General features: G+C 44.5%; 1 protein-coding gene across 1 annotated transcript in view; it reads right to left on the reverse strand.

Annotated features, from left to right (window-relative positions):
• Positions 1–23,730, reverse strand: part of LOC147751414 (uncharacterized) — a 609,436-nt gene that overhangs the window by 419,680 nt on the left and 166,026 nt on the right. The window contains exons 5-6 of the mRNA XM_086933195.1: positions 11,503–11,671; positions 6,026–6,132 (exon numbers count right to left, since the gene is read on the reverse strand). Coding sequence (XP_086789321.1) covers positions 6,026–6,132; positions 11,503–11,671 — 276 coding nt within the window. The remainder of the gene's footprint in view (positions 1–6,025; positions 6,133–11,502; positions 11,672–23,730) is intronic.

The following is a 23,730-nucleotide window of genomic DNA, read 5'->3' on the forward strand; positions in this document are numbered from 1 at the left end:
ACTTAGGTCTCGGCCACCTCCAGCATGTGTTGAACCTGTATTTGAATTTAGCACAGTCCAATGCCCTACCTTTTGCATTCCTGGATGTCAACAGATTCATTGCGTCATCTTGCATTTATATAAGTCTATTTCTGCTCCGAAGGAAAATATTTGTGGTACATCTAAGAACGGAAGTAAGTGAAAGGGAGTCTCTGCAGTGTGACAATGTCCACAACATTATATCACTACTGTGTGAGCGGAGGGGTAATAGGTCCCGGTCCCTTACTGGCCGTGACAGGTCGAAGCCCCTAACCCCCTAAACATTAACGAGTTCCAAGGTGGTTGTCAGAGCAAGTCAGATTGATCGTGTTATTTCAGGAAAAAAAATCCAATAAGCCAGGATTCATGGTGATAGTTGTTTGTATAAGGTGTTGTCACTCTTTCTGAGTGTGAGAAAGGAGTGACTGTCAGCCAACACGTGTTCCGCCCCTTCACAAGGCAATCCGGCCTCGGGCTTCCTAAGGGCTGTACGTTCAAATACAATAATCAACATAAAAGTGTGATTCCACATGGCAGATACATACACAAGAAGAAAGGAGTGGATCCAAAGTTATAGTAAATAAAGAGCATCATCAGTGATACAGGAATGCTAATAAAGATGTAAATCAAATATAGAGAACGAGAAAAATAGCAACAAGAATGAGACAACAAAAAAATGAAAGGGCAAGAAACACCTAAAAAAATGACATAAGGGGATATGTTGTGTAAACGTGCGCCAATGCGGATCATTATATGTTGATGATTCATGAAATTGAGATACACACAGTAATATATGTACAACATATGAGGTAATGAAAAAATTTACAGTCAAGGAGCGGAAAGGTAAGTATTTACATTGACATTTCAAAGAAAAATACATAAATGAATACATTACGCAGGCATAGTGACAAAGGTACAGGAGAGAGGGGGCGGTGGGGAAAAAAAATTAGTGGTGTAGACATCGGAATATTTGAGGGAGGTGGTGACATTCCGTGTGCACGAAGTTGAGTTTAAGGATTTAGTGCATAATGTGAAGGGTATTAGTGACAAGAAAGGAAAGGGCGGCGGAAGGAAGGATGGATGGAAGACGGTGACATAAATAGCATTGGTATGCAAAATTAGATTAAAGAGATGAAACATCAAATATTTAGGTCATGTATGATTAAACAGGGAGGCATAGTAACAACAGCAGTGCCACAGGTCACGTGTGTATTGTGACAGAAAGTGTGACGGAAATAAAGGAGGGAAGCAATATATTTACATGTTTGGTAGGGAAATCGTGTTCAAAGGTCCAATCCGGATAAAAAATGTTATTAAATTAGACTTATTAGTCAAGGAAAGACAACGTCAGTTAACAATTCAGTGCCATAAGTTGTGGCCCTAATTGGACAATGTTGAGGAAAGTGATGCCCTATCCCCTTTTATTGTGTGCTGAATATTTGGTCTTGTGCGCAGGATTAGGGATGGATCAGTGGGGGGATGCGGCTAATCTGGAGTGCTATTGCGTTGCTTTGTGGGGTCGCTGCGGCATATTGACAGTAAGAAAATCCAGGCGGCAGTGTGTGCGCGCCACAGGAATTTATGGTGGTCCGATCTTACTGTAATACAATTCTTTAGGAGACTTGAGTCGTCTGGAAAAATATGGGAGGTCCTGGTCAATCTGGGGGAATATCCGTATGGACTAGATACACTTAGTGAACGTGGTTAGGAAGAAACAAAACGAAGTGGAGAAGCACACAAGTCCTTGGGGAGCTTACCTAATGAAGTATGGGTGTAATGCCTGTCTGGTCTATCTGGATCTAGTGTTGTCTATGTGCCCTGTGTGGTGGTTTTGCGGCATATTTAAATGTAAATTGTATTGTGAAAAAGATATATTGACAATATCCTCTGCATTTGGCAGGGGTACATGGCATTACTTCAATGATTTCTTGAAAGATGGGATAAACATCCCTGGGGTATCAAAACCACATACACCTACTCACAGAAGACGCTAAACTTCCTGGGCCCGACGCTGTATGTTAAAGATAACACCTTGCAGAGCAAGCTCCATAGGAAAGAAACAGCTGCCAATTCTATATTGAGGACAGATAGCTGCTATCCTCGACACAATGTAAGGAACATCCCGAAGGGGGAATTATTAAGAACCCGCAGAAACTGCAGTGAAGTCCAGGTATTTATGGAAAAAGTACAGGAAACCGTATCGCGATTGAAACAACGAGGATATGATCACAACACACTTATCAACACGCTCATCTCAGTATCTTAAATCAAATGAGAAAATTCCCTTCAACCAAAGAGACAGCAGGAGGGCAATACTATGATCCACTTCATTACAGACTTCCATAATGGGCATCACCACATAAGAAAAATCCTGAAACGTCATTGGCATCTCTTACAAAACCCACCCAGCCTAACTGACCACCTCAAAAACTATCTGCAAATGACCTTCAGAAGGGCACCTAACCTGAAGAGCCTATTTTGCAAATCGGAATTTGAAGATAAAAAGAAACCTATCACCACATTCTTGGACAACCCAACAGGCTTTTATACATGCAAAAACTGCAGCATTTGCAAATTGAGCAAAACTACTAAGGTACCAATGCCTCAAGGAAAAGAATTTACCATCACGGAATGGACCGATTGCAACAGTAAATTCACCATCTCTGTAATCCTGTGCCCTTGCAATCTCTCATACATTGGGAACACAGTCCAACCCACTATGCATTCGGATACAAGAACATTATTGAAACATACATGAGCACAACACTAGCCACCCACTTACAGAACACTCTCAGCGCATGCATCCACACAAGTAAGACTTTACCTTCTTTGGGCTGGAAGTTGTCCGTCCAGCCAAAAGAGGGGTATATCGTGAACTGAAACTCAGAAGAAGAGAAAGCAAACTCATTCTAAGGTACACGACAGTGACACTGGGACTAAACAAAGATGCAGAAATGCATGTATGGCTGCGAGATGATTGATACAAACTCCAATTTTTGCCCCCTCATAAGGGCACGTATTATCTATGTATGACCCCAGGAGAAGATATACCTAACATAATACCGAACATGTCCTTCTCCTTCTCTCCACCTGCAGCAGGGCCACATCATCGCGTTTTCAGTTTTTTAAATCCTTAAAGGTCTCCAATATATATGGAAGGTCTTTTCGTCCCATGGAAACTTCCCCCACCCACATGCTGCTCAAAACTCGCAATATAACCCAAACACCAGACATTTTGACCTACGTGACCTGTCTCCACCAGCGGACTTGCTCTTTTTCCTCTGCCTAGCAACTTTGACAGCAGTTGCAGGCAGTCCAACCCACGCTCCTCGAATGGCGACCACTCTCCAATTAGATACTCGCAATGACCCACAATGTCTGACATAGTACATTGGCACGGGTATAAACAAACCCCCACCCACCTGGCTGTACCTTTTTCTCTTCTGGCGCTGGAGACCGGGTTACCAGGGAGGCGGCGTGTGGCTGGAATTATGGAGACAAAAGGAATCAGCTTCAAATACAAAAAAAGAAGCTCTTCGTTTGAATCAGGTTAAAACAAGGGTGAGGAATGAAAGGACGCCCCATCTTACGAATATCCTGAGCCTTCTGAAATTGATACAAAGAAGGACAACCAACGCCCCAACCATTAAGCACAAAGTCACAGGTCATTTGGAAGGAAGAAATTGAATCATAACAGTGGATAAGAATTTTCTATCCCCAGGATTTATGCTGTCATCGCACATTGAATACTGCGCATTATACTGAAGAATTCACTGTAGTCCTGAGGAAGGTGTACCATCTGCCTTAAACACCGAAACGCGTCGACATTCTTGCTACTTTTAATTTTTGTTTTATGTGTTGAACCCTAATGCAATGTGATTATGTTTTTATATGTTGCTTATATGTAAAATTGTTACTTATATCATGCTGCTATCTCAAGTTTTTAATAAATATGAATTTTAAGAATAATATGTTTATGTAATAATTTTGGGACAAACTAGGGTACATGTCATTGAGGTAAAAAAGTTTTGGTGTCAAATCTCGTTAAGCACCCCGTGCTTCAATTTAGGAACCACAGAAAGGAACCAACTCCCCTTTTGTACCTCTTTCTCTCCCTCACCACCGCAGAAATCCTGTGAATAATTCTGCCCACTGTATTAGATAGATTCCTTTTTTAAATGTGCCACAAACCACCACGTGGGGCACAGATACAAAACTAGATCAAGATAGACCAGACAGGCATTACGCCCGTACTTCTTTAGGTAAGCTCCCCAAGGACTTGTGCGCTTCTCCACTTCATTTCATTCCTTTCTTCCGAACCATGTTCACTACATGTATCTAATCCATACGGATATTCCCCCAGATTGACCAGGCCCTCCCATTTTTTCCCAGACGACTCAAGTCTCCTAAAGAATTGTATTACAGTAAGATTGGGCCACCATAAATTCCAGAGGCGCGCACGCACTGCCGCCTGGATATTATTACTGTCAATATGCAGCAGCGACCCCACAAAGCACCGCAATAGCGCTCCACATTAGACACATTCCCCCCGCTCACTTACCCCTACTCCTGCAAGCCAGACTGAATACATAGCACACATTAAAAGGGGATAGGGCGGCATGTTCCTCGACATTGACCTATTAGGGCCACAACTTATGGCACTGAATTGTTAACTGACGTTGTCTGTCATTGACTAATGAGTCTAATATAATTTATTTTTTTATCCGGATTGGACCTTTGAACACGATTTTCCTACAAAACATGTAAATATATTGCTTCCCTCCTTTATTTCGGTCACACTTTCTGTCACAATCCACACGTGACCTGTTGCACTACTGTTGGTACTATGCCTCCATGTTTAATCGTACTTGACCCGAATATTTGACGTTTCATCTCTTTAATCTAATTTTGCATACCGATGCTAATTATGTCACCGTCTTCCATCCATCCTTCCTCCTCCCCCCTTTACTTTCCTGTCACTAACACCCTTCACAACATGCATTAAATCCTTAAACTCAACTTCGTGCACACGGCACGTCATGACTTATCTCAAATATTGCGATGTCTACACCCCAAATTTTTTTCTCCTCCACCTGTGTCACTATGCCTGCGTAACATATTCATTTATGTTCTTTTCTTTGAAATGTCAATGTAAATACTTACCTTTCCGCTCCTTGAATTCAACTTTTTTCGTTACCTTATATGTTGTACATATATTACTGTGTGTATCTCAATTTCATGAATCGTCAACATATAATGATCTGAATTGGCGCACGTTTACGAGGCATAACCCTGTATGTCATTTGTTTTGTGTGCTTCTTACCCTTTAATTTTTTCGTTCTCTCATTCTTGTTGCTATTTTACACAATCTGTATAATGATTTACATATTTATTTGCATTCCTGTATTATTGATGATGCTCTTTATTTACTATAACTTTGGATCTGCTCCTTTCTTCTCTTTCCTTCTGTCTCTGTTATGTGGAATCACACTTTTGTGTTGATTATTGTGTTTGAACGTACAGCCCTGAAGAAGCCCCAGGCCGGATGGCCATGTAAAGAGGCCATGTAAAGAGGCGAAACACGTGTTGGCTGTCAGTCACATCTTCACTCACCCTCTCAGAGAGAGTGACAACACCTTATAAAAACAATTATCCCTATGAATCCTGGCTTATTGGAATTTTTCCCTGAAATAACACAATAAATCTGACTTGCCCTGGCAACCACATTAAATCGCTATTGCCTGTCAAAATGCAGACGGAATAAAGAAAAACACAGAGATGAAACATCTGAAAGAAACAGGAGTACGTCAGGATTTAGGTGAAACATATTTGGGTTTATTTTTGGTTAAATAAAACACATGTTCACACCTCTGCCTAGCTATGCAAATCAGTGTAACTGCTCTCACAAGCTCAGCCCTCGATAAAACAACTGTAAAAGCTCGCCTTAAAACAACAAACTGGCCTACTTGAGGCGAATGCATAAAAACAGTGAAACCAAAAGTGATACCTTTAAAAGTGCATTAATTAAGTCAATTATGCATTTCTCAGCAGTAGGATAGCAGTTCCAGCCTCCCATGGGTATCTTCGTATTGTATTTCTTAGATAGTTCGTGGCCTGGAAAAAATGTTTGAAAAACACGTTTACTGCATTTTCTGTCAGTTTACAGCTGACAATTAAGTGACGTTAAAGCAAACTGTTGTACTTCACAAGGTTTCAGCACTGTGATTGATGAAACCTACCCCTGGCAAAAAGTTGCTTTACAATGCTAAATTAGTGAGGGGATCTATCCAACCAATACAATTAAGCAAAAGCAGAGCATGGATACTCTGCATGAATTACTTAATAAACCAGTTCAGTAAAGCTGTGCAGTCATGAATCAAGAGTAGATCGTTTCTCCTCAATTAACAATTAAATGGTTCATAAGGGTCTTCACCTGTATTTTGTAATGTATCCATAAGTTTGATTAGACAAATAAGCAATGTCAGACAAGATGCAGCAATTGCAAGTATATTATTTGCCAAGTAGAAACAGAATTCCAAAAGCTTGTGTGTGTCAATCAGGTCGGGAGTCCGATGACAAACTGTGTACAAAGTACATGCAAAGATTTTGAAAGCCCCCCAAAGTAATTACCAATCCATGGCATGCCCTGAAACACACCTTTCACTGTACAAAACCACACCACACCCTCATCCGCATCATACTATTTGGGCATTGGATCACCTTCGAGTCGTATCTAGTCATAAGTTAACTAGAAAAGACAACATGATATGAGCAGACATGCACACATGTACCTGAACAATTAATTCTGTAACACTACCACAGGCTGAATTCAGGCTCAAGTCAGCCCTCAACCCTTCAAAAAATGTGCACATATTCAAAATTTTGCCTTAAAGAGATTTGCATCATAGTCTTAGCTGAGAAATCAAGGACAAGACAACATTTGTAGAGACACCACACAAATTGAAACACAAGCAATATTTAAACAGATACAAAATTAAAAATGCATGCATCTCTCTTCAGCCCCAACCTCCTGGGCACAAAAAGCACACACTGCTGAATAAAAAAAAAAGAATCCGCTCGTAGGAAGAAAAGATAGATATGTCAGAGAAGAGAGAAATAAGATACCACATCACACATACATGCAACGTGTTAGTTGGAATGTGCTACAATTCATTTTAATAACACGTTTACGTTGCTAACACAATAACTAAGGCATCTAATCGTCCTCTGGCTCTATTTTCGGTAGTGAAGAAGTTAACTGGCTCTGATACCATCCCTCCTCCTGTCCTTGATGAAAAACTATGTAACAACATTGCTGACTTCTTTATTCAGAAGGTTGAACTTATTTACAAGTCACACTCTGCTCCTTCTTGTGTAGTATGGCTTCTGCATTTGACCCTACATATCAAAGTAATTGTGACCAGATAGCCAAGATTTTTTCCTGGCACCCATTTGAAGAGGCGTCTTTCCAAAATTGTTTAAACAATATTACATCTGGGTCTCCTCTTGATCCTTCGCCTATTAACATCCTTTGTCAGCTCTCTGCCACATCTAAAGGCGTCCTTAACGCCTCTATGCGGGAGGCCTTGGTATCCCCCGAAGTGGAAGCGAGCCCTGGTCATTCCTTTGTTGAAAAATGCTGGGGCAGATCCTTCTGTACTATCTAACTTTAGACCTATATCTCTGCTTCCGGCTTTCTCCAAACTTTTGGAGAAACATATCAATACTCAACTGACACAACACATAGATAAAGTTGGCTTTCTTCATTATTCGCAATCCAGGTTCAGAGCCAACTTTTCAACTGAAACTGCTCTGCTTGGGGTTACTGAGAAACTGCGCCAGCATTTAGATCAAGGGGAAACTGCTGCACTCATTCTATTAGATATGAGTGTCGCATAACATCTTGGTTAACGCCCTTAGGTCTCTTGGGCTGGGCGGCACTGCCCTATCCTGGTTTTCTTCATTCCTTGATGGTTACACTTTTCAAGTCTTTTCTGCTAAAGCATCTTCCAAGATCTGGTATCAGCACATGGAGTCCCACAGGGATCCATTTTAAGCCCCCGGCTCTTCAAGATCTATGTCAGACCTCTGGCAGAGATTGTAGAAGAGGCGGGTCTTTCCCTATATTCGTATGAGGAAGCTACGCAGATTGTCTTTTCTCTTTCCACCACTAAAGACGCTACGACATCTGCCCTTCAGTGCGGCCTATGGTAAGTAACAAAGTGGATGCGCCTTAACTTTTTGAAGTTAAATGGGTATAAGACTGAGGTCCTTATCCTGGGCAAGCACAAGGACCTATGGGGCCCTCACCATTGGCCTCAGGAAATGGTTTCCTTTCCCCTACCTGTCACCCACATCCGTAATCAGGGCATCATTATTGATGATAGTCTCTCTATGAGACAACAGGTGGAGAGTGTTGCTGCCATCTGTTTCACGATCTTGAGGTGGCTTCATAAGATCATTTGGATGCTTCCTGCCTCAACCCAACGCACGGTAGTCCAGGCACTCATCACCTCTTGCCTCGATTACGGCAATGTTCTCTATCTCGGTAGCTGCCAAAAGGTACTGAGAAAGCTACAGGTAGTTCAGAACTCAGTAGTACGCCTTCTTTGTCAAGTTCCTACACAGGCTTCCATCTCGCCGAATTTACGTGACCCTCACTGGCTTCAAATTGATCAAAGAATTAAATTTAAAACCCTGTGTTACATCTTTAAAATCAAACAAGGTGTGGCACCAGCGTATCTGCAAGAGCTCATCCATCCTTACATTCCTTCTCGTCCCCTGCGCTCTACAGCCCACAGAGACTTTGTGATTCCCAGATTTAAACTTGCAAGAATGGGAGGCCGCTCCTTTTCTTGTCTTGGCCCCAAAATCTGGAATTCTCTTCCGGTGTCCTTGAAGAATGACCCGTCCTATTTCAGCTTTCAAAGAAATCTTAAAACTTGGCTCTTTTAGTAGCAAATGGTTCTTGACTGCTCCTTTTCTAGCAATTTGTGTGGTAGGTGCCGGGAAACCCTTTTTGGGTAGCTGCGCGAGTTACAAAACTAATTTAATAATAATACTAATAACAACAGTCACCTACCTGCCAATCATCAGAATATACAATGTAAAGTAAATCAGTATAGCGCCAACCCTCCTCAGACAGGCAGACTCAAAGCACACCAGAAGCATCCATTTTAAAAGTGACATTACTGCAATGGCGAAAATAAAGGTGCGTACACCATTGCACAACATTTATTATTTTCCTCTCACACCACACATGGCATATACATTTCCTACCATGGGGAGATGTCCCCAAAAGGGGGGGGGGTCCTAATATAAGCCTATGTAAGGCAGAAAGCACATACACTTGGCACTGCTAACCAGCGCTAAAGTGTCCCAACGTCCTACAACCACTCATTCCACAACAGCAAAAAGGCTAGGGGGAAGGCAAAAAAGTTCAGGATGACCCTGCAAGCAGGGCCAAGTCCAACATGACCCCCTCCCAGCCAAAAGCCAGGGTAGACCAATCAATGCCTTGATGGGCTTCCCTGCTTAGGGCAAGAAAACATGGACGCTGGCCCCCAACTGCAGGGGCACCCGCAGGTTCTCAGCCATTCTGGAACCCGGTGGTTCCCTCGGTCACAACTCCCCAGACTCTCTCATCAGTTGCGGCCCGGACTGTCCCCTAGGCCATCCAGATGTCTCAGGCCCTAGCTGTTTCATAGAGTGGGGGGCAGTAGCCCCAGGTCTGTAGTACTTATTGGCCACTCTACTTCTCCTCCGTGCAGTTCCAAACTGCCACTGGTCCTTCCCCCTGGGGTCCTCACCCTCAGGCTGACCAGAGGTGTGGCAAGGAAAAAGAGCAAGCCCTCATCTGCGGTCACTTTACTTCAAACCAGTTCTGGGGGAAGCTAATTATGCACTGGAATTTGGAGAGTGCCTTGCTGAGTGTACAAAGAAGGCCTGTGACAGGGTAAGCCCCTTTGAAGTTAATCAAGTTACTGGGCACAGCTCAAATGGTCATCCTGCCAGAGGAACAGAATACCTCCCCACATCCAGGGCATTGGAGTCAGTTCTAGGAGTAAGTTAACATTTAATCACAGGGCCATTCAGCTCCTGGATGACAGTTGGAGCACATGCAAATGTGTCTCTAAAGACTTTAGGAAATGTTCTAAAAGTACCTTTTCAAAGATATATATTACAAGTCCCACTTTACCAGTGAATTGGGCTTGTAATACATATTTCAAAAAGGCAAAGAATGACATTTGTTGGGGTTTCCTTGTCTGAGATAACATTATTCAATTGAATACTGTATCCTAATGCTTTCCCATGGCACAGCTAACCCTGCTACAGTGAAAATAACTTTTGGGACATTTTTTTCTGTAAAGACGTTTTTTTTGTGGAAAATGTATCTGGCCACGTGGAGATCTGTTCGACTATAGGGCCTTGCCCTGCAGGAAGAATCTGATCTCCAAAAAAGTGACTACAACCAAAAGTAGAAATCATCACTAGGCTAAGACGCTAAAAGTAGCCAGTAACAAACCTTTCTAACTATGCAGGTAAAACTTCCAACCCGGTCGAACTTGGTTTCTGCTTCCGACCCGCATTCCATCGTGGTTGGCACTTCATGCTTTTTGGCACAATTTTATTTAAAACTTTTAAAAAATGTTTTCTCTGGTTTCCCAAATTGAGTTTGTGTTGGTTTAGTTTCATTTTGTTCATTAAATTATTCTCTATGTTATAAAGTGGAGTGGAATTTTTATGGTGTTGGGAAGTTTTCAACTTTGAAGCTGTATTGGTACTTCTAAATGCTTTGCACATTTTCTTAAGTTGAGCCTGGCTGCTCAGTGCCACAGCTATTAGGGTGGTAGCTCAGGTGTAAACTGAAAACTTTATAGAATCTAACAAGAATGGTGGCATTTTTACATGGGCAACCATTCACCCTAACTAATAATCCTTTCAATAAGCACTACCTCTGGAGACAGAGTAGCATGCCACCTGTTCTATAAAGTGCATTAAAGCACATTCAGGGTATGGTACACCATGTAAAGGCAGCTACAATACAATATAATACAACACATAATGCCGCTTCATTCAAGAAGCTCTTTAACTCATCTAACAGTAGGGAAACCATTGTCACAGATCTGCTTCTCACTGTCAAGTTCAAGACAAATGCAAAATACACAGTCTGACACTACATGAATCACAAGATGGTGGCAGCCGCGGTCGGTGCATGTAACACCGGTAGGGCGGTGTGGCCGTGTAAGGGGGATTTCGAGGGACGATGCCGAGGGAAAATTAAATAAATAAATAATTAATTTTCCCTCAACATCATCTTTGATCCATTATATGAAGCAAGTTGAAAATTACATGGGCAACAATAAGTGAGATCCCAGAATAGAGCAATTTTAGATTTTTTCTGGTCTCAGCATGTTGTGCTTGGCATATTCATTGGCACAGTGCATTCCCCTGCCTCCTTCATTCCATTCAAATTGAGCGTACCTGGGAATGGCTGAAAGTCCTTCAGTTCAGAGGGCTGTGCCTCTATGTGCAGGTGTAGAGAGCTCAACGGAGAGGATAGATTCTCCAACTCCTTTAGGCTGGCCATCAGCGACGATGATCCCGGAGCTGGCAGCTTTTCTTTTTCTTTGGGTTTTATCTCCATTGTCCACTGTCAATAGAGATCAAGCAGAGTCAGGTGATGTATTCGCAAGGTTCTTTATTTACTTACAAATTCGGTTCAGTAGAAATCTGTGCTAGATGCTTTTACTGCGATACCTCGAAATCGAGATTCCAGTTTAAAAACATGCTTTGAAAATGCAATAGGTCTCGCCTTTGATTAAGTTAAAGCCATTTGCTTTACTAATGGTATTGTACAGCAAAGCATATGGCTTTAACTTAATATAAGGCAAGACCAATTGCATTTTCAATGCTTGTTTATTTTGTAATAAATAATTCTTTCGTGCATTGTCCCTACATTTTCCATGTCCACCACCTTCCCTGACACCTAGCAGCAGCCCTCCTGTGTGTTCCCTGCACCCCAAAGGGACAAGAGACCAGGTCCTTCCCCACATGCTACACGCACTGCGAACATCAGACTCATTGACTCTCTGATGGGGCACTCGCTGCCAAATGCTAATGACACCTGCTTAGGACTTAAGAGGCCTAAACGGGCGCCTTGTCACCCGTCGTCGGGCACAGACGATGGGGTTGGCGCCGTGGTCCATTTGAAGAGGGATTACTGGATGTATACATCAATGGCAGAAACTTATCGGACGTTATCCCTAAAGGGTATACATGGGAGAGCTCAGAGTCAGGCACTGGCACTTCGTGCTGGGGAGGGCAGCATAGGATCAATTTATCATGCGCTACAGTGCAAAATGCAAAAATAAAACGTTGACAGACACAAAATCCCGCACAATCAGGATGTTCCCCCGCCCCATCTTCAGTGCCCTCGTTCACTTTTTTCCATCGTCCCCCCCCCCCCCCCCCCTCCCCCTCCCTTTCCAGTGGTCCCTGGGCATTACGAGGCACTACACTCGGGGATTAGATTAATTGAGGCTGAAAAAGTGTTTCCTACAGAGGGGATGTCTAAAATATTACTGCCAGTGGCTTAAGCAAAAAGCCCAAGCGCACACAACTTGCAAATACACCCGCTTTGTGCAACCAGCTGGGGATGAAAACCTTCGAAACCAAACGTCGGCTTTTTGACCAATAGTTTCTGCACGGCAGATTACGACTACACAGGAAGGCCAACAATAATGAGGAGACATACAGTATAGATGGGAGAAGCCAGCAGTGTACAGCACACCACAGAACTGTTCAAGAGCAAGATGGGCTTCAGAGCTGGAAATCTTCAAGTAGGTGTGCGACGCAGAAATGTGAGAGCAACAATGGAGGAATATAACAAACCCCTAATCATTTCAGTAATATCTACAGTAAGAACCGAGGCCCAACTACTGTGGCAAATAGTAGGCCATCAGCTCTCACAGCCCTCTTAACATCTAAATGCAGCCGTGCAAAAAACAAAAACAAGCATTTGCAATGCAATAGGTCTCGCATTAGTAAAGTTTGAGGTATTGGTATTGCAAATGTCAAATATTGTATTTATGTGTTAATATTGAAAGTAGGGAAATTATTAGCTTTGTCATTTACAATGCCAATATTTTCAACTTTTGCAAACGTGACACCTATAGCATTCTAATGCAATATGTGTTGTATTTACATGACTTTGAAGTAGTAATATTACAAATAACAATGGCTTTTATTTGTTTTAATAATTAATACTTAAATAAAAGTTATTGTCTTCAACAAGGCCGACGCTATCATCGCACCCCACCTGCGGGACATCATCAACACCTCCTTCGACACCGCTACCTTCCCGGAGAGCTGGAAGCACGCTGAACTCAGCGCTCTACTCAAGAAGCCATCGGCTGACCCCACCGACCTCAAGAAGTACCGCCCCATCTCGCTGCTCCCGTTTCCTGCAAAAGTCATCGGGAAGACCGTCAACAAGCAGCGGGCCGCCTTCCTCGAGACGAACGGATCCCCCGACCCCTCGCAGTCTGGCTTCCGGGCCAACCACAGCACCGAGACCGCCCTGATCGCAGTCACCGATGACATCCGAGCGCTGCTCGACAACGGAGAAACAGCGGCCCTCATCCTCCTCGACCTCTCCGCGGCCTTCGACACTGTCTGCCATCGTACCCTAGTACAACGCCTCAGCAACGTCGGAGTCCAGGAGAAGGCACTGGAGTGGATCATCTCCTTCCTCGCCGGAAGAACACAGAGAGTCCGCCTCCCCCCGTTCAGATCTGAAGCCACCGAAGTCATCTGCGGCGTCCCTCAAGGCTCCTCGCTCAGTCCAATCCTCTTCAACATCTACATGAGCCCCCTCGCAGACATCGCATGCCAGCACAACCTCAACATCATCTCCTACACCGACGACACCCAGCTGATCCTCTCCCTTACCAACGACCCCGCCACCGCCAGAGCCAACCTTCACGAGGGGATGAAAGAGGTAGCCGAATGGATGAAGAACAGCCACCTGAAACTGAACTCAGATAAGACGGACGTCCTCATCCTGGGATCCTCACCCGCCGCTTGGCACGACTCCTGGTGGCCCCCCGCCCTAGGCAGCGCACCCAAACCAACAGACCACGCACGCAACCTGGGCTTCATCCTGGACTCCTCCCTCTCCATGACCAGACAAGTCAACGCCGTCTCCTCGTCGTGCTTCAACATCCTGCGCATGCTACGTAAGATCTTCCGGTGGATCCCCACCGAGACCAGGAAGACGATCACCCAGGCCCTCGTCACCAGCCGTCAGGACTACGGCAACACCCTCTACGCCGGAACCACCGCCAAACTCCAGAAGAGACTCCAGCGGATCCAGAACGCCTCAGCACGACTCATCCTGGACATCCCCCGTCGCAGCCACATCTCCGGACACCTGAGAGATCTGCATTGGCTCCCGATCAACAAGAGAATCACCTTCCGTCTCCTCACCCACGCACACAAAGCCCTACACAGCCAAGGCCCAGGATACCTCAACAGCCGCCTCAACTTCTACGCTCCCAAACGCCAGCTTCGTTCGACCAGCCACACCCTCGCCGTCGTCCCCCGCAACTGTAGAGCCACCACAGGGGGACGGTCCTTCTCCTACCTCGCCGCCAAGACATGGAACTCCCTCCCCACCCACCTCCGCCTGACCCAGGACCACCTCGCCTTCAGGAAGCAACTCAAGACCTGGTTGTTCGAGCAGTAGCAGATCCCCTTCCCCCCCCCCAGCGCCTTGAGACCCTCTGGGTAAGTAGTGCGCTATATAAATACGATGATTGATTGATTGATTGATTGTAATGTATAGTGGCGAAAGCTTAAAGTTTTGTAAATAACTTATGGGAAGATTATGTTCAGTGTATTTTACTGTGATGAAAATCCAAGAACAGACGTGAAATATTAACATTATTTTGTAACATTTCTAAAAAAGCTTAAAACATTGAGAGAACATATTAGAACCAGTTGTTGTTGATTGGTTGCAAAGAGTGATGCTGTGGCGTTTAGTGATGCTCTGGCCTTCAGTGATGCTGTGGCCTTCAGTGGTGCTGAGTGATGCTGTGGCTTTTAGTGGTGCTGAGTGATGCTGTGGCCTTCAGTGGTGTTGAGTGATGCTGTGGCCTTCAGTGGTGCTGAGTGATGCTGTGGCCTTCAGTGTTGTGGAGTGATGCTGTGGCATTAAGTGTTGCTGTTGCGTTGAGTGGTGCTGTGGCGTTGAGTGTTGCTGTGGCGTTGAGTGGCATTGAGTGATGCGGTGGCGTTGAGTGATGCGGTGGTGTTGAGTGGTGCTGTGGTGTTGAGTGTTACTGTGGCGTTGAGTGGAGCTGTGGCGTTGAGTGGTGGTGTGGCGTTGAGTGGTGCTGTGGGTGCTGTGGCGTTGAGTGGTGCTGTGGCGTTGAGTGGTGCTGTTGCGTTGAGTGGTGCTTTGGCGTTGAGTGGTGCTTTGGCGTTGAGTGGTGCTTTGGCGTTGAGTGGTGCTGTGGCGTTGAGTGGTGCTGTGGTGTTGAGTGGTGCTGTGGCGTTGAGTGGTGCTGTGGCGTTGAGTGGTGCTGTGGCGTTGAGTGGTGCTGTTGTGTTGTGGGGTGCTTTGTCATTGGAGTGGTGTTGTGGCATTAAGTGGTGCTGTTGCATTGATTGGTGAAGTGGCATTGAGGGGTGGAGTTGGAGGTTGGAGTTGGAGGTTGGAGTTGGAGGTTGGAGTTGGAGGTTGGAGTTGGAGGTTGGAGTTGGAGGGTGGAGTTGGAGGGTGGAGTTGAAGGGTGGAGTTGGAGGGTGGAGTTGGAGGGTGGAGTTGGAGGGTGGAGTTGGAGGGTGGAGTTGGAGGGTGGAGTTGGAGGGTGGAGTTGGAGGGTGGAGTTTGAGGGTGGAGTTTAATTTTGAGAGTGGACTTGGGTTCTGTAGTTGTCTTGCGGGTGGATTTGGAGGGTGGATTTGGAGGTTGGAGTTGTAGTTGGAAGTTGGATTTGTAGGGTGGATTTGGAGGTTGGAGTTGTAGTTGGAAGTTGGATTTGTAGGGTGGATTTGGAGGTTGGAGTTGTAGTTGGAAGTTGGATTTGTAGGGTGGATTTGGATGTTGGAGTTGTAGTTGGAAGTTGGATTTGTAGGGTGGATTTGGATGTTGGAGTTGTAGTTGGAAGTTGGATTTGTAGGGTGGATTTGGATGTTGTATTTGGATGTTGTATTTGGAGGGTGGAGTTGGAGGGTTGAGTTGTAGGGTGGAGTTGCAGGGTGGAGTTTGAGTATTGTGAGGGTGATGGTGAGGGGGTGAGGGTGAGTGAGGGCGTGTAAGGATGAGGGTGTGACGGTGTGTGGGGATGTGTGAGTGAGGGGGTGTGAGGGTGAGGGGGTGTGAGGGGGTGTGAGGGTGACTGAGGGTGAGTGAGGGTGGGAGTGTTGTGAGAGGGGTAAGGGTGTGAGGGTGTGTGAGGATGTGGGTGTGAGGGTGTGTGAGGGTGAGTGTTGGGAGGGAGATGAGGGTGTGAGGGTGATTGAAGGTGTGTGAGGATGGATGAGGGGGTGTGAGGGTGTGAAGGTGATTGTGGGTGTGTGAGGGTGTTTGAGGACGGTTGAGGGTGAGGGTGTGAGGGTGTGTGATGTTGAGGAGGTGTGAGGGTGAGGGGGTGAGGGGGTGTGAGAGTTGTTAGGGTGTGAGGGTGAGTGTAGGTGTGTGAGGGGTTGTGAGGGGGTGAGGGTGTGTGAGGGTGAGTGGTGGTGTGTGAGGGTGATGGGGTGTGAGGGTGAGGGGGTGATGGTGAGTGAAGGTGTGTGAGGGTGAGTGGGTTAGTGTGATTGAGGGTGTGTGAGGGTGATGGTGTGAGGGTGTGTGAGGGGGTGAGGGTGTTTGAGTGGGTGTGAGTGTAAGTTTGTTGTGGTGATGTGTGAGGGTGAGTGAGTGTGAGGGTTGTGATGGTGAGGGTGTGAGGATGAGTGAGGGTGTGTGAGGATGAGGTTGGGATGGTGTGATGGTGTGTGAGGGTGAGGGGGTGTGAGGGTGAGGTGTTGAGTGGGGTTGAGGGGGTGAGGGTGAGGGGGTGATGGTGAGTGATAGTGTGTGAGGGTGAGTGTGTGAGGGTGAGTGAGGGTGTGTGAGGGTGAGAGTGTGAGGGTGTTTGAGGGGGTGAGTGTGAGTGAATGGGTGTGAGTGTAAGTGTGTTGTAAGTGTGTTTTGTTGTGAGCTTTTGTGTGTGTTTGTGTGTGTTTGTATGTGTGTGCGCTCTGAGTACGTATATATGTCTAGTATTAGAATTAGTCAATGTTCTCTATTTTTGAGTGTTTCCCTGTGCGTAAAAATGGCGGCAGGTACCCTGGGCCATAATGGTACCGAAGTTTTTAAGTTAGTGTTCTAGTTTTTTTTCTTATTTCCCTTGCATTTTGATTGACGTCTATTCCCTCCAATCAAATTGCAACGTTGTCTTACGTAGCGTTGCAATTGCGTCACGTCAATAGTGAAATTTCCAGATCTTCGCGAGCCGGTGTTTGTGGAAGGCATGTCGGGCTTCGTGTGCTGTAGCTGCATCGTTTGTCAATTAAGTTTTTTATTTTTATCCTATTTTTAGTTTACCTAGAGTTTCTTTAGTATAGATATATTTTGTAATGTTTTGTAATGTGTTTTTAAGTTATTTTTTGCGATCGTACTTGGCTGGTGTATGTATATATTGTATTGCCATGGAATGTTTCTAAATCTCTATATGTAATCTATTTTTCATTAATTCTATGTAATATATGGCTAATATGTTTTTTGTTTTTGCGGTACTCTTCCCACATGTTGCTATATTAGTTTTGTTGAAAATGTGTTATTGTAACTGTACTCGTGTACTAAGTGTTGCTTAAATCTTATTTCTGCTGTTCTTGTTGTTGTTTTTCTTTCATCTACTTTGTAATTTTATACCATATTTAAATATTAATAATTATAGTAATGGAACCTAGAAGCTATATTTTCTGTATAGTTTGAAACCTACAGGTTTTGATGCGTATGAGCTGCAATCCCTTCCTTATGATGTTAGAAATAAATTAAAATTCAAAACCAATACTTATGGAGTTTAAGCTTATAGAGGAACTTCAAATTGTTTATTACTCGCTGTGTATTTTGTATTTCTCCTATTTTGTTTGCAGTTATTGATTTCTTTTTTTTTAATTTTCGATTTGATAACTCCTCCCTGCATGTTAATGTATTAATTGCTGCACTGTTCTTGCGATGCATTAATTTTGCATTTTTTAATACATACAAGTGTGTAATGTGTTGTTCAGTCATTGAAATAAATGGCGCCTAACGCTATTTATGTGTGGATATGGAGGGTGGATTTGGAGGGTCTATTTGGAGGGTGTAGTTGTAGTGTTGTTTTTTAACTAAGATAGGGCGTTTTTTTGTATTTGATGTACTCTTTCCTTATGTTGCTAAATTATTTTAGAGGACAATGTTTTATTTTGATGGTACTGTTTTGTATTAGTCACTGTGTTTTTGTGTTCCTTAACTCTTTTTGCTCCTGTGTTTGCTAGTTGTTTTATACGTATACTTTCTTATTTTATTTCATTATTAAATATTAATACTTATTGTAATGGTACGTAGAAACTAATTATTCCCGTAAAGTTGTAAACCTACATGTTTAAATGCGTTTGAGCTGAAATCCCTCAATTGTCTGGTTTGCAAAATTTTGTTTTTCAAATGCGAGACTTATGTAGTAGCATCTTATATGTGTTCAAAATGTATTTATTAAAGTAAAAGAAACATGAGGTTCTCCATACCATTAGAATGGTTATTAAGTAGTATGTATGATATGGAATTACAAAGTATACATATGAAACAACCTTTATTACATATTTCGTTTTTGGCTAAGTGTTTGAGCTAAATACACATTTGTAGTTTTTGAATAATTACAATTAGGCTGTGAATTCTAGTGCTCTTGTGATTACGCACCTGTTTAGACTTTCTTTATTTTGTCTGGAGGGAAGGGGGTCTGTGAGGTGTGGCGAAGTGGTGTGACCTGTGGGTGCGTTAGCGGGTAGCAGCGGAGGAGGGAAGAGAGGCTGCTGAGCGGGGGCAGATTGTGTGTTGAGCTGCATGGGAGTGGGTCTGTGAGGTGTGGCGAAGTGTTGTGAGCTGTGTGTGCATTATTGGGGTGGTTGTGTACCGGAGTCTTGTGGTTTTGATGGTGTGCCTCAGTGAGTGATGTGTTGTCCCTGAGTGATGTGTTTGTGCCATTGAGTGATGTGTTGGTTGATAATATGTATTAAAGAGTAAATAGGCTGTCCTAAAAGTACGTAGAAAGAAAATAAGCGTCAGGTTGTGTGTTGAGCTGCAGGGAAGGGGGTCTGTGAGGTGTGGCGAAGTGGTGTGAGCTGTCCAAGTCTGGCGAAGTGGTGTGAGCTGTGTGTGCGTTGGGGGGAGCAGCAGAGGATGGACGATAGACTGTGGAGCAGGGGCAGATTGTGTGTTGAGCTGCATTGAACCAATGGCTTTTTCCCGCTATGTTGTACATGTGCGCTGTAAAGCCGATCACTTGTCCCCAGTTTGACCTTTTTGTTTGCCAGACCCCAATCTGCAGAGAGCTTCTTCTGATGCTGTGGGTGGAGAGAAGACCTCAATAGAGCAGCCAGACACACTCTCCAAGCAACCTTTCAGTAAATTACAAACACAGGCAGCTGACAACGCCAATAGTTGTGACTTGTTGTTATGATGTACTTGTTGTATCATGTATCTAGATGCAATGACACAAACAGCAAAATACAAGACAGGCGGCACACTATGCTGAGCACAGATTGTAGCTCATGCGTTTTTTAGCCACATCCCTAATTACATTGGCCATGCCCTTTGAGAGACCCCCCATGTTTTCATCCCACTTAAAGCCCTGGCCACATGACTAGTAATTGAGTTTTGTTAATGAATGCAGCCACTGTGCTACTTTGACAGAGAGAAGAATAACAGAATGACCAGTGTACTTTAGATGTACTGCAAGTCATTTCACGCTAGTCTGGGGCATTATAATGGGACAAAAGTCCTCTTTGACTCTGGGGACGTTTGACATCCGAACAAACGAAGAGATGTCTGAAGCATTTCATGACTGATGTGGGCACTGATTAAGGGCTGTGTGCACTTTGAGTGATGGCTGTGTGCACTTTGAGTGATGGCTGCGTTTACTGAGTGATGGCTGTGTGCACTGAGTGAGGGCTGTTTGCACTGAGTAACGCCTGTGTGCAGTGTGAGTGAGTCCTGTGTGCAGTGCGAGTGAGAGCTGTGTGCACTGAGTGACGGCTGTGTGCACTGAGTGAGGCCTGTATGCAGTGCGATTGAGGCCTTTGTGCAGTGTGAGTGAGGGCTGTGTGCACTGAGTGAGGGCTGTGTGTAGTGTAAGTGAGGGCTGTGTGTACTGCGAGTGAGGCCTTTGTGCAGTGTGAGTGAGGGCTGTGTGCACTGTGAGTTAGGGCTGTGTGCACTAAGTGTGTACTGTATGCACTGAGTGAGGCATGTGTGCAGTTTGAGTGAGGCCTTTGTGCAGTGCGAGTGAGGAATGTGTGCACTGTGAGTTAGGGCTGTGTGCACTGAGTGGCGGCTGTATGCACTGAGTGAGGCCTGTATGCAGTGCGATCGAAGACTTTGTGCAGTGTGAATGAGGGCTGTGTGCACTGAGTGAGGCCTGTGTGCAGTGTGAGTGAGGGCTGTGTAGAGTTCCACAATATTTGGAATTTGTGTTCACTATTGAGGTTTGCAAAACATGGCGATAAAAAGTGTGAGTAAGTGTTAAAGGAGCACACGCACCACAAATATACAAATACAAATTTGTTTCGCGTAATCCTAGTACTCATTTTTGTGTCATACTAAATGTGGTATTTTTCTTAATCCGCACACTTAAAATTTCTAGGCATTTACAGTGTTGGTGTGTGTGCATGGCCTAAGCAGGCACTGACGGCTGGTGTTATGCCTGTCTGGTGTGTAACTTTGCACTAACAAATGTAAGAATAAAAAAAATAGCATTTTACCTGCATGTAATAGTTTGTGTAAAAAAAGTGGTGGTTTTCACAGTGTTTCTAAAGTTGGTTCCCTTGTATTTTAGGGTATTTGGTAAGAAGGCGAGTTTCGTTCCCTTTAGTTTATATTTGCATTTCACAGCGGATGGCCGACAACAGATTAGAATCTTTACGACTAAGATTAAAGCACTCCAGTCTCCTGGGGTGGTTAGGCCCGAGATGTTTTTTTGTTGCTCTCGCCCCCTCCCTCCAAAAAAAAATGGCCACCACTATAGCAAATTTACTATGTTACTCTTTGTTTCAAATGTTAAGAATTCCAAAGTACTAAAAAGCATTCCGCAAATGAGATGTTTAGCAGAACATGTTGCACAAATGTTAAGTAACGTAAAGGTTTAGTTAAAATAAGAAGATTCGTAAAATATGTTTTTATTTTTCATCAACTTCAAAAGCAGTTATTTATGGTTTGTGCTGGTGGTGAGTTAGGCTGTGTTGGTACTGTGGTTGTGTCGCAGAGGTCAGAGTGAGTAAGTCTTCTGTCACTTTAAAATTAAGAAATAGTACGCAAGTTATGTAGCAAGTTTGTGGCCTCACTTGAGTTTCGAGAGAAAAAAAAGGAGAGCGTAGAGCGCGCCTGAGAGGGAGGGGGTGTGGGGAGTAGAAGAACGTGCAGCTGGATGTGAGAGAGGCAGTGGTCTGCATTTTCGCACCACATTTACATTTGACAGCGGATGTCCGACAACAAATTAGAATCTTTACAACTGAGATTAACCCACTGCAGTATCCTTGTATTTTTACCCTAAGTAAGTATCTCCTAAAATTTTCAAAAAAGAGATATTCTCCATGTTTTAGAATTGTTAGATAATGTAAAGTGTTGGAAAACAAAGGAAATTCATTAAAAAATTGTCTTTTGGTGCTTTGCTAATTTTACCGTTCTTAATTACTACAGCTGAATGTTGTTGTGCTAGAGAAGGGGGGGGGGACGGGCAGATGAATGTAAGAGAAGTGCGTGTGCGTGTTGCCGCGAGTTGAAAGGCAGGAAGTGGTATGCTTGGAAAGAGTGCACGTCTGAATGTTGTCGTGCTACAGAGGAAGGGGGTGGGTTCAGCAAAAGGCGGGCGCTGGACCTTAGAGAGGGTAGAAGGAAGAAGCAGATGGTGTGCGTGAATGTGAAAGAGTCTGGGGGCTGTTGGTTGTGTTTTAAAATGTTTTGAGATTTTACTACAGCTGAATGTTGTCGTGCTAGAGAAAGGGGGGGGGGTGGGCAGATGAATGTGAGAGAAGTGCGTGTGCGTGTTGCCGCGAATTGAAAGGCAGGAAGTGGTATGCATGGAAAGAGTGCACGTCTGAATGTTGTCGTGCTACAGAGGAAGGAGGTGGGTTCAGCAAAAGGCGCGCGCTGGACCTTAGAGAGGGTAGAAGGAAGAAGCAGATGGTGTGCGTGAATGTGAAAGAGTCTGTGGGCTGTTGGTTGTGTTTTAAAATGTTTTGAGAGAAAAGCGGGCATAAAAGTAGAAGGGGGTGGGAGAACGTGCAGATGAATGAGAGAGAAGCTATGGTGTGCGTGTTGCCGTGCGTGAATGGAAGAGAGTCTGGGAGGGGGAGAACGTGCAGATGAATGAGAGAGAAGCTATGGTGTCCGTGTTGCTGTGCGTGAATGGAATAGAGACTGGGAGTGTGGGGGGGTGGGAGAGAGAGTCTGTGGGCTGTTTGAGTTTGGTGTGCGTGTTTCCGCGAGTGAAAGGCAGGAAGAGCTCTACCCGAATATATCAGAGCACTTTTCATGAGCACCAGGCAGTTGTATTACAGAGGGACACATTCATTTCTAGGCAGAGGGAGATTGCGTGATTTGCCAAGAATCACAGGATGGTGAGTGTCCCTGCTGAGACGTGTTTGCGTGTTTGCGCGCAGTAAAGCTAAATATTTAAAATTAACAAAAGCATCAAACTTGTCTCATATATATTACATGCAAGAGAGGGACAGAGGAGGAAAGGTGGGAGGGAACACGGCCTGGGGGAAGCTGGCTGGGGAGGGGGAGGAGAAATCCGAGTAAGGCTGTGGAACAGATGGCTGGGTAGAAATGCGAGTCACGGCCATCAAGCAAATGGTAAGGGGAGCCTTTGAAGAGCAAGACAGGGGGATAGAAGCACGTTCACGAGCATGTGCACTTCTACAAATCCGGATCGTAAAAAGTCAGCTTTGTGGTTTGGTTGCAATAGGTCTCTCTGCGAGACCTAAAAACGGGCCGGCTCACTGGCTAAAAGGTAGAACTAAATGCTGGCACGGGCCATGGATGCAGAACAACATGAATGAGTACATCCACTGGAACAGCGCTACCATGCACACCCCACAGACCTACAAGGCTAAATCAGAGGTGTCCAAAGTAGTTCCAGGACGGCTAAATACTATCCAGATTTACAGGATATCTGCAGAACCCTTTTTTAATTTACATTTACTAGATGGTGGTTGATCTTGGAGTGGCAAATTAAATAAAAGGTGCAGAAAATCAGTTTTTTAAAAACAAGCATCCTAGCAGCAATTTGCAGATCATCAGAAAAAGTTTAGGAAAAAAGCGGCCGAGGAGTGCGAGGGGGGTGGGGGAGTTGCGCTTGTGAAGTCCGGTGGGAGGAAGCAATGGAGGTGGAGTAGTTTTAAAAATACAAAACAAGTGAAAAGTGGGGTGCCAGTCAGGAATGTGTGTCAACCATCCCGCCC

This window comes from Lissotriton vulgaris, chromosome 1_1, assembly GCF_964263255.1.
Source record: "Lissotriton vulgaris chromosome 1_1, aLisVul1.2, whole genome shotgun sequence".
In the NCBI taxonomy this organism is placed as follows: Eukaryota; Metazoa; Chordata; class Amphibia; order Caudata; family Salamandridae; genus Lissotriton; species Lissotriton vulgaris.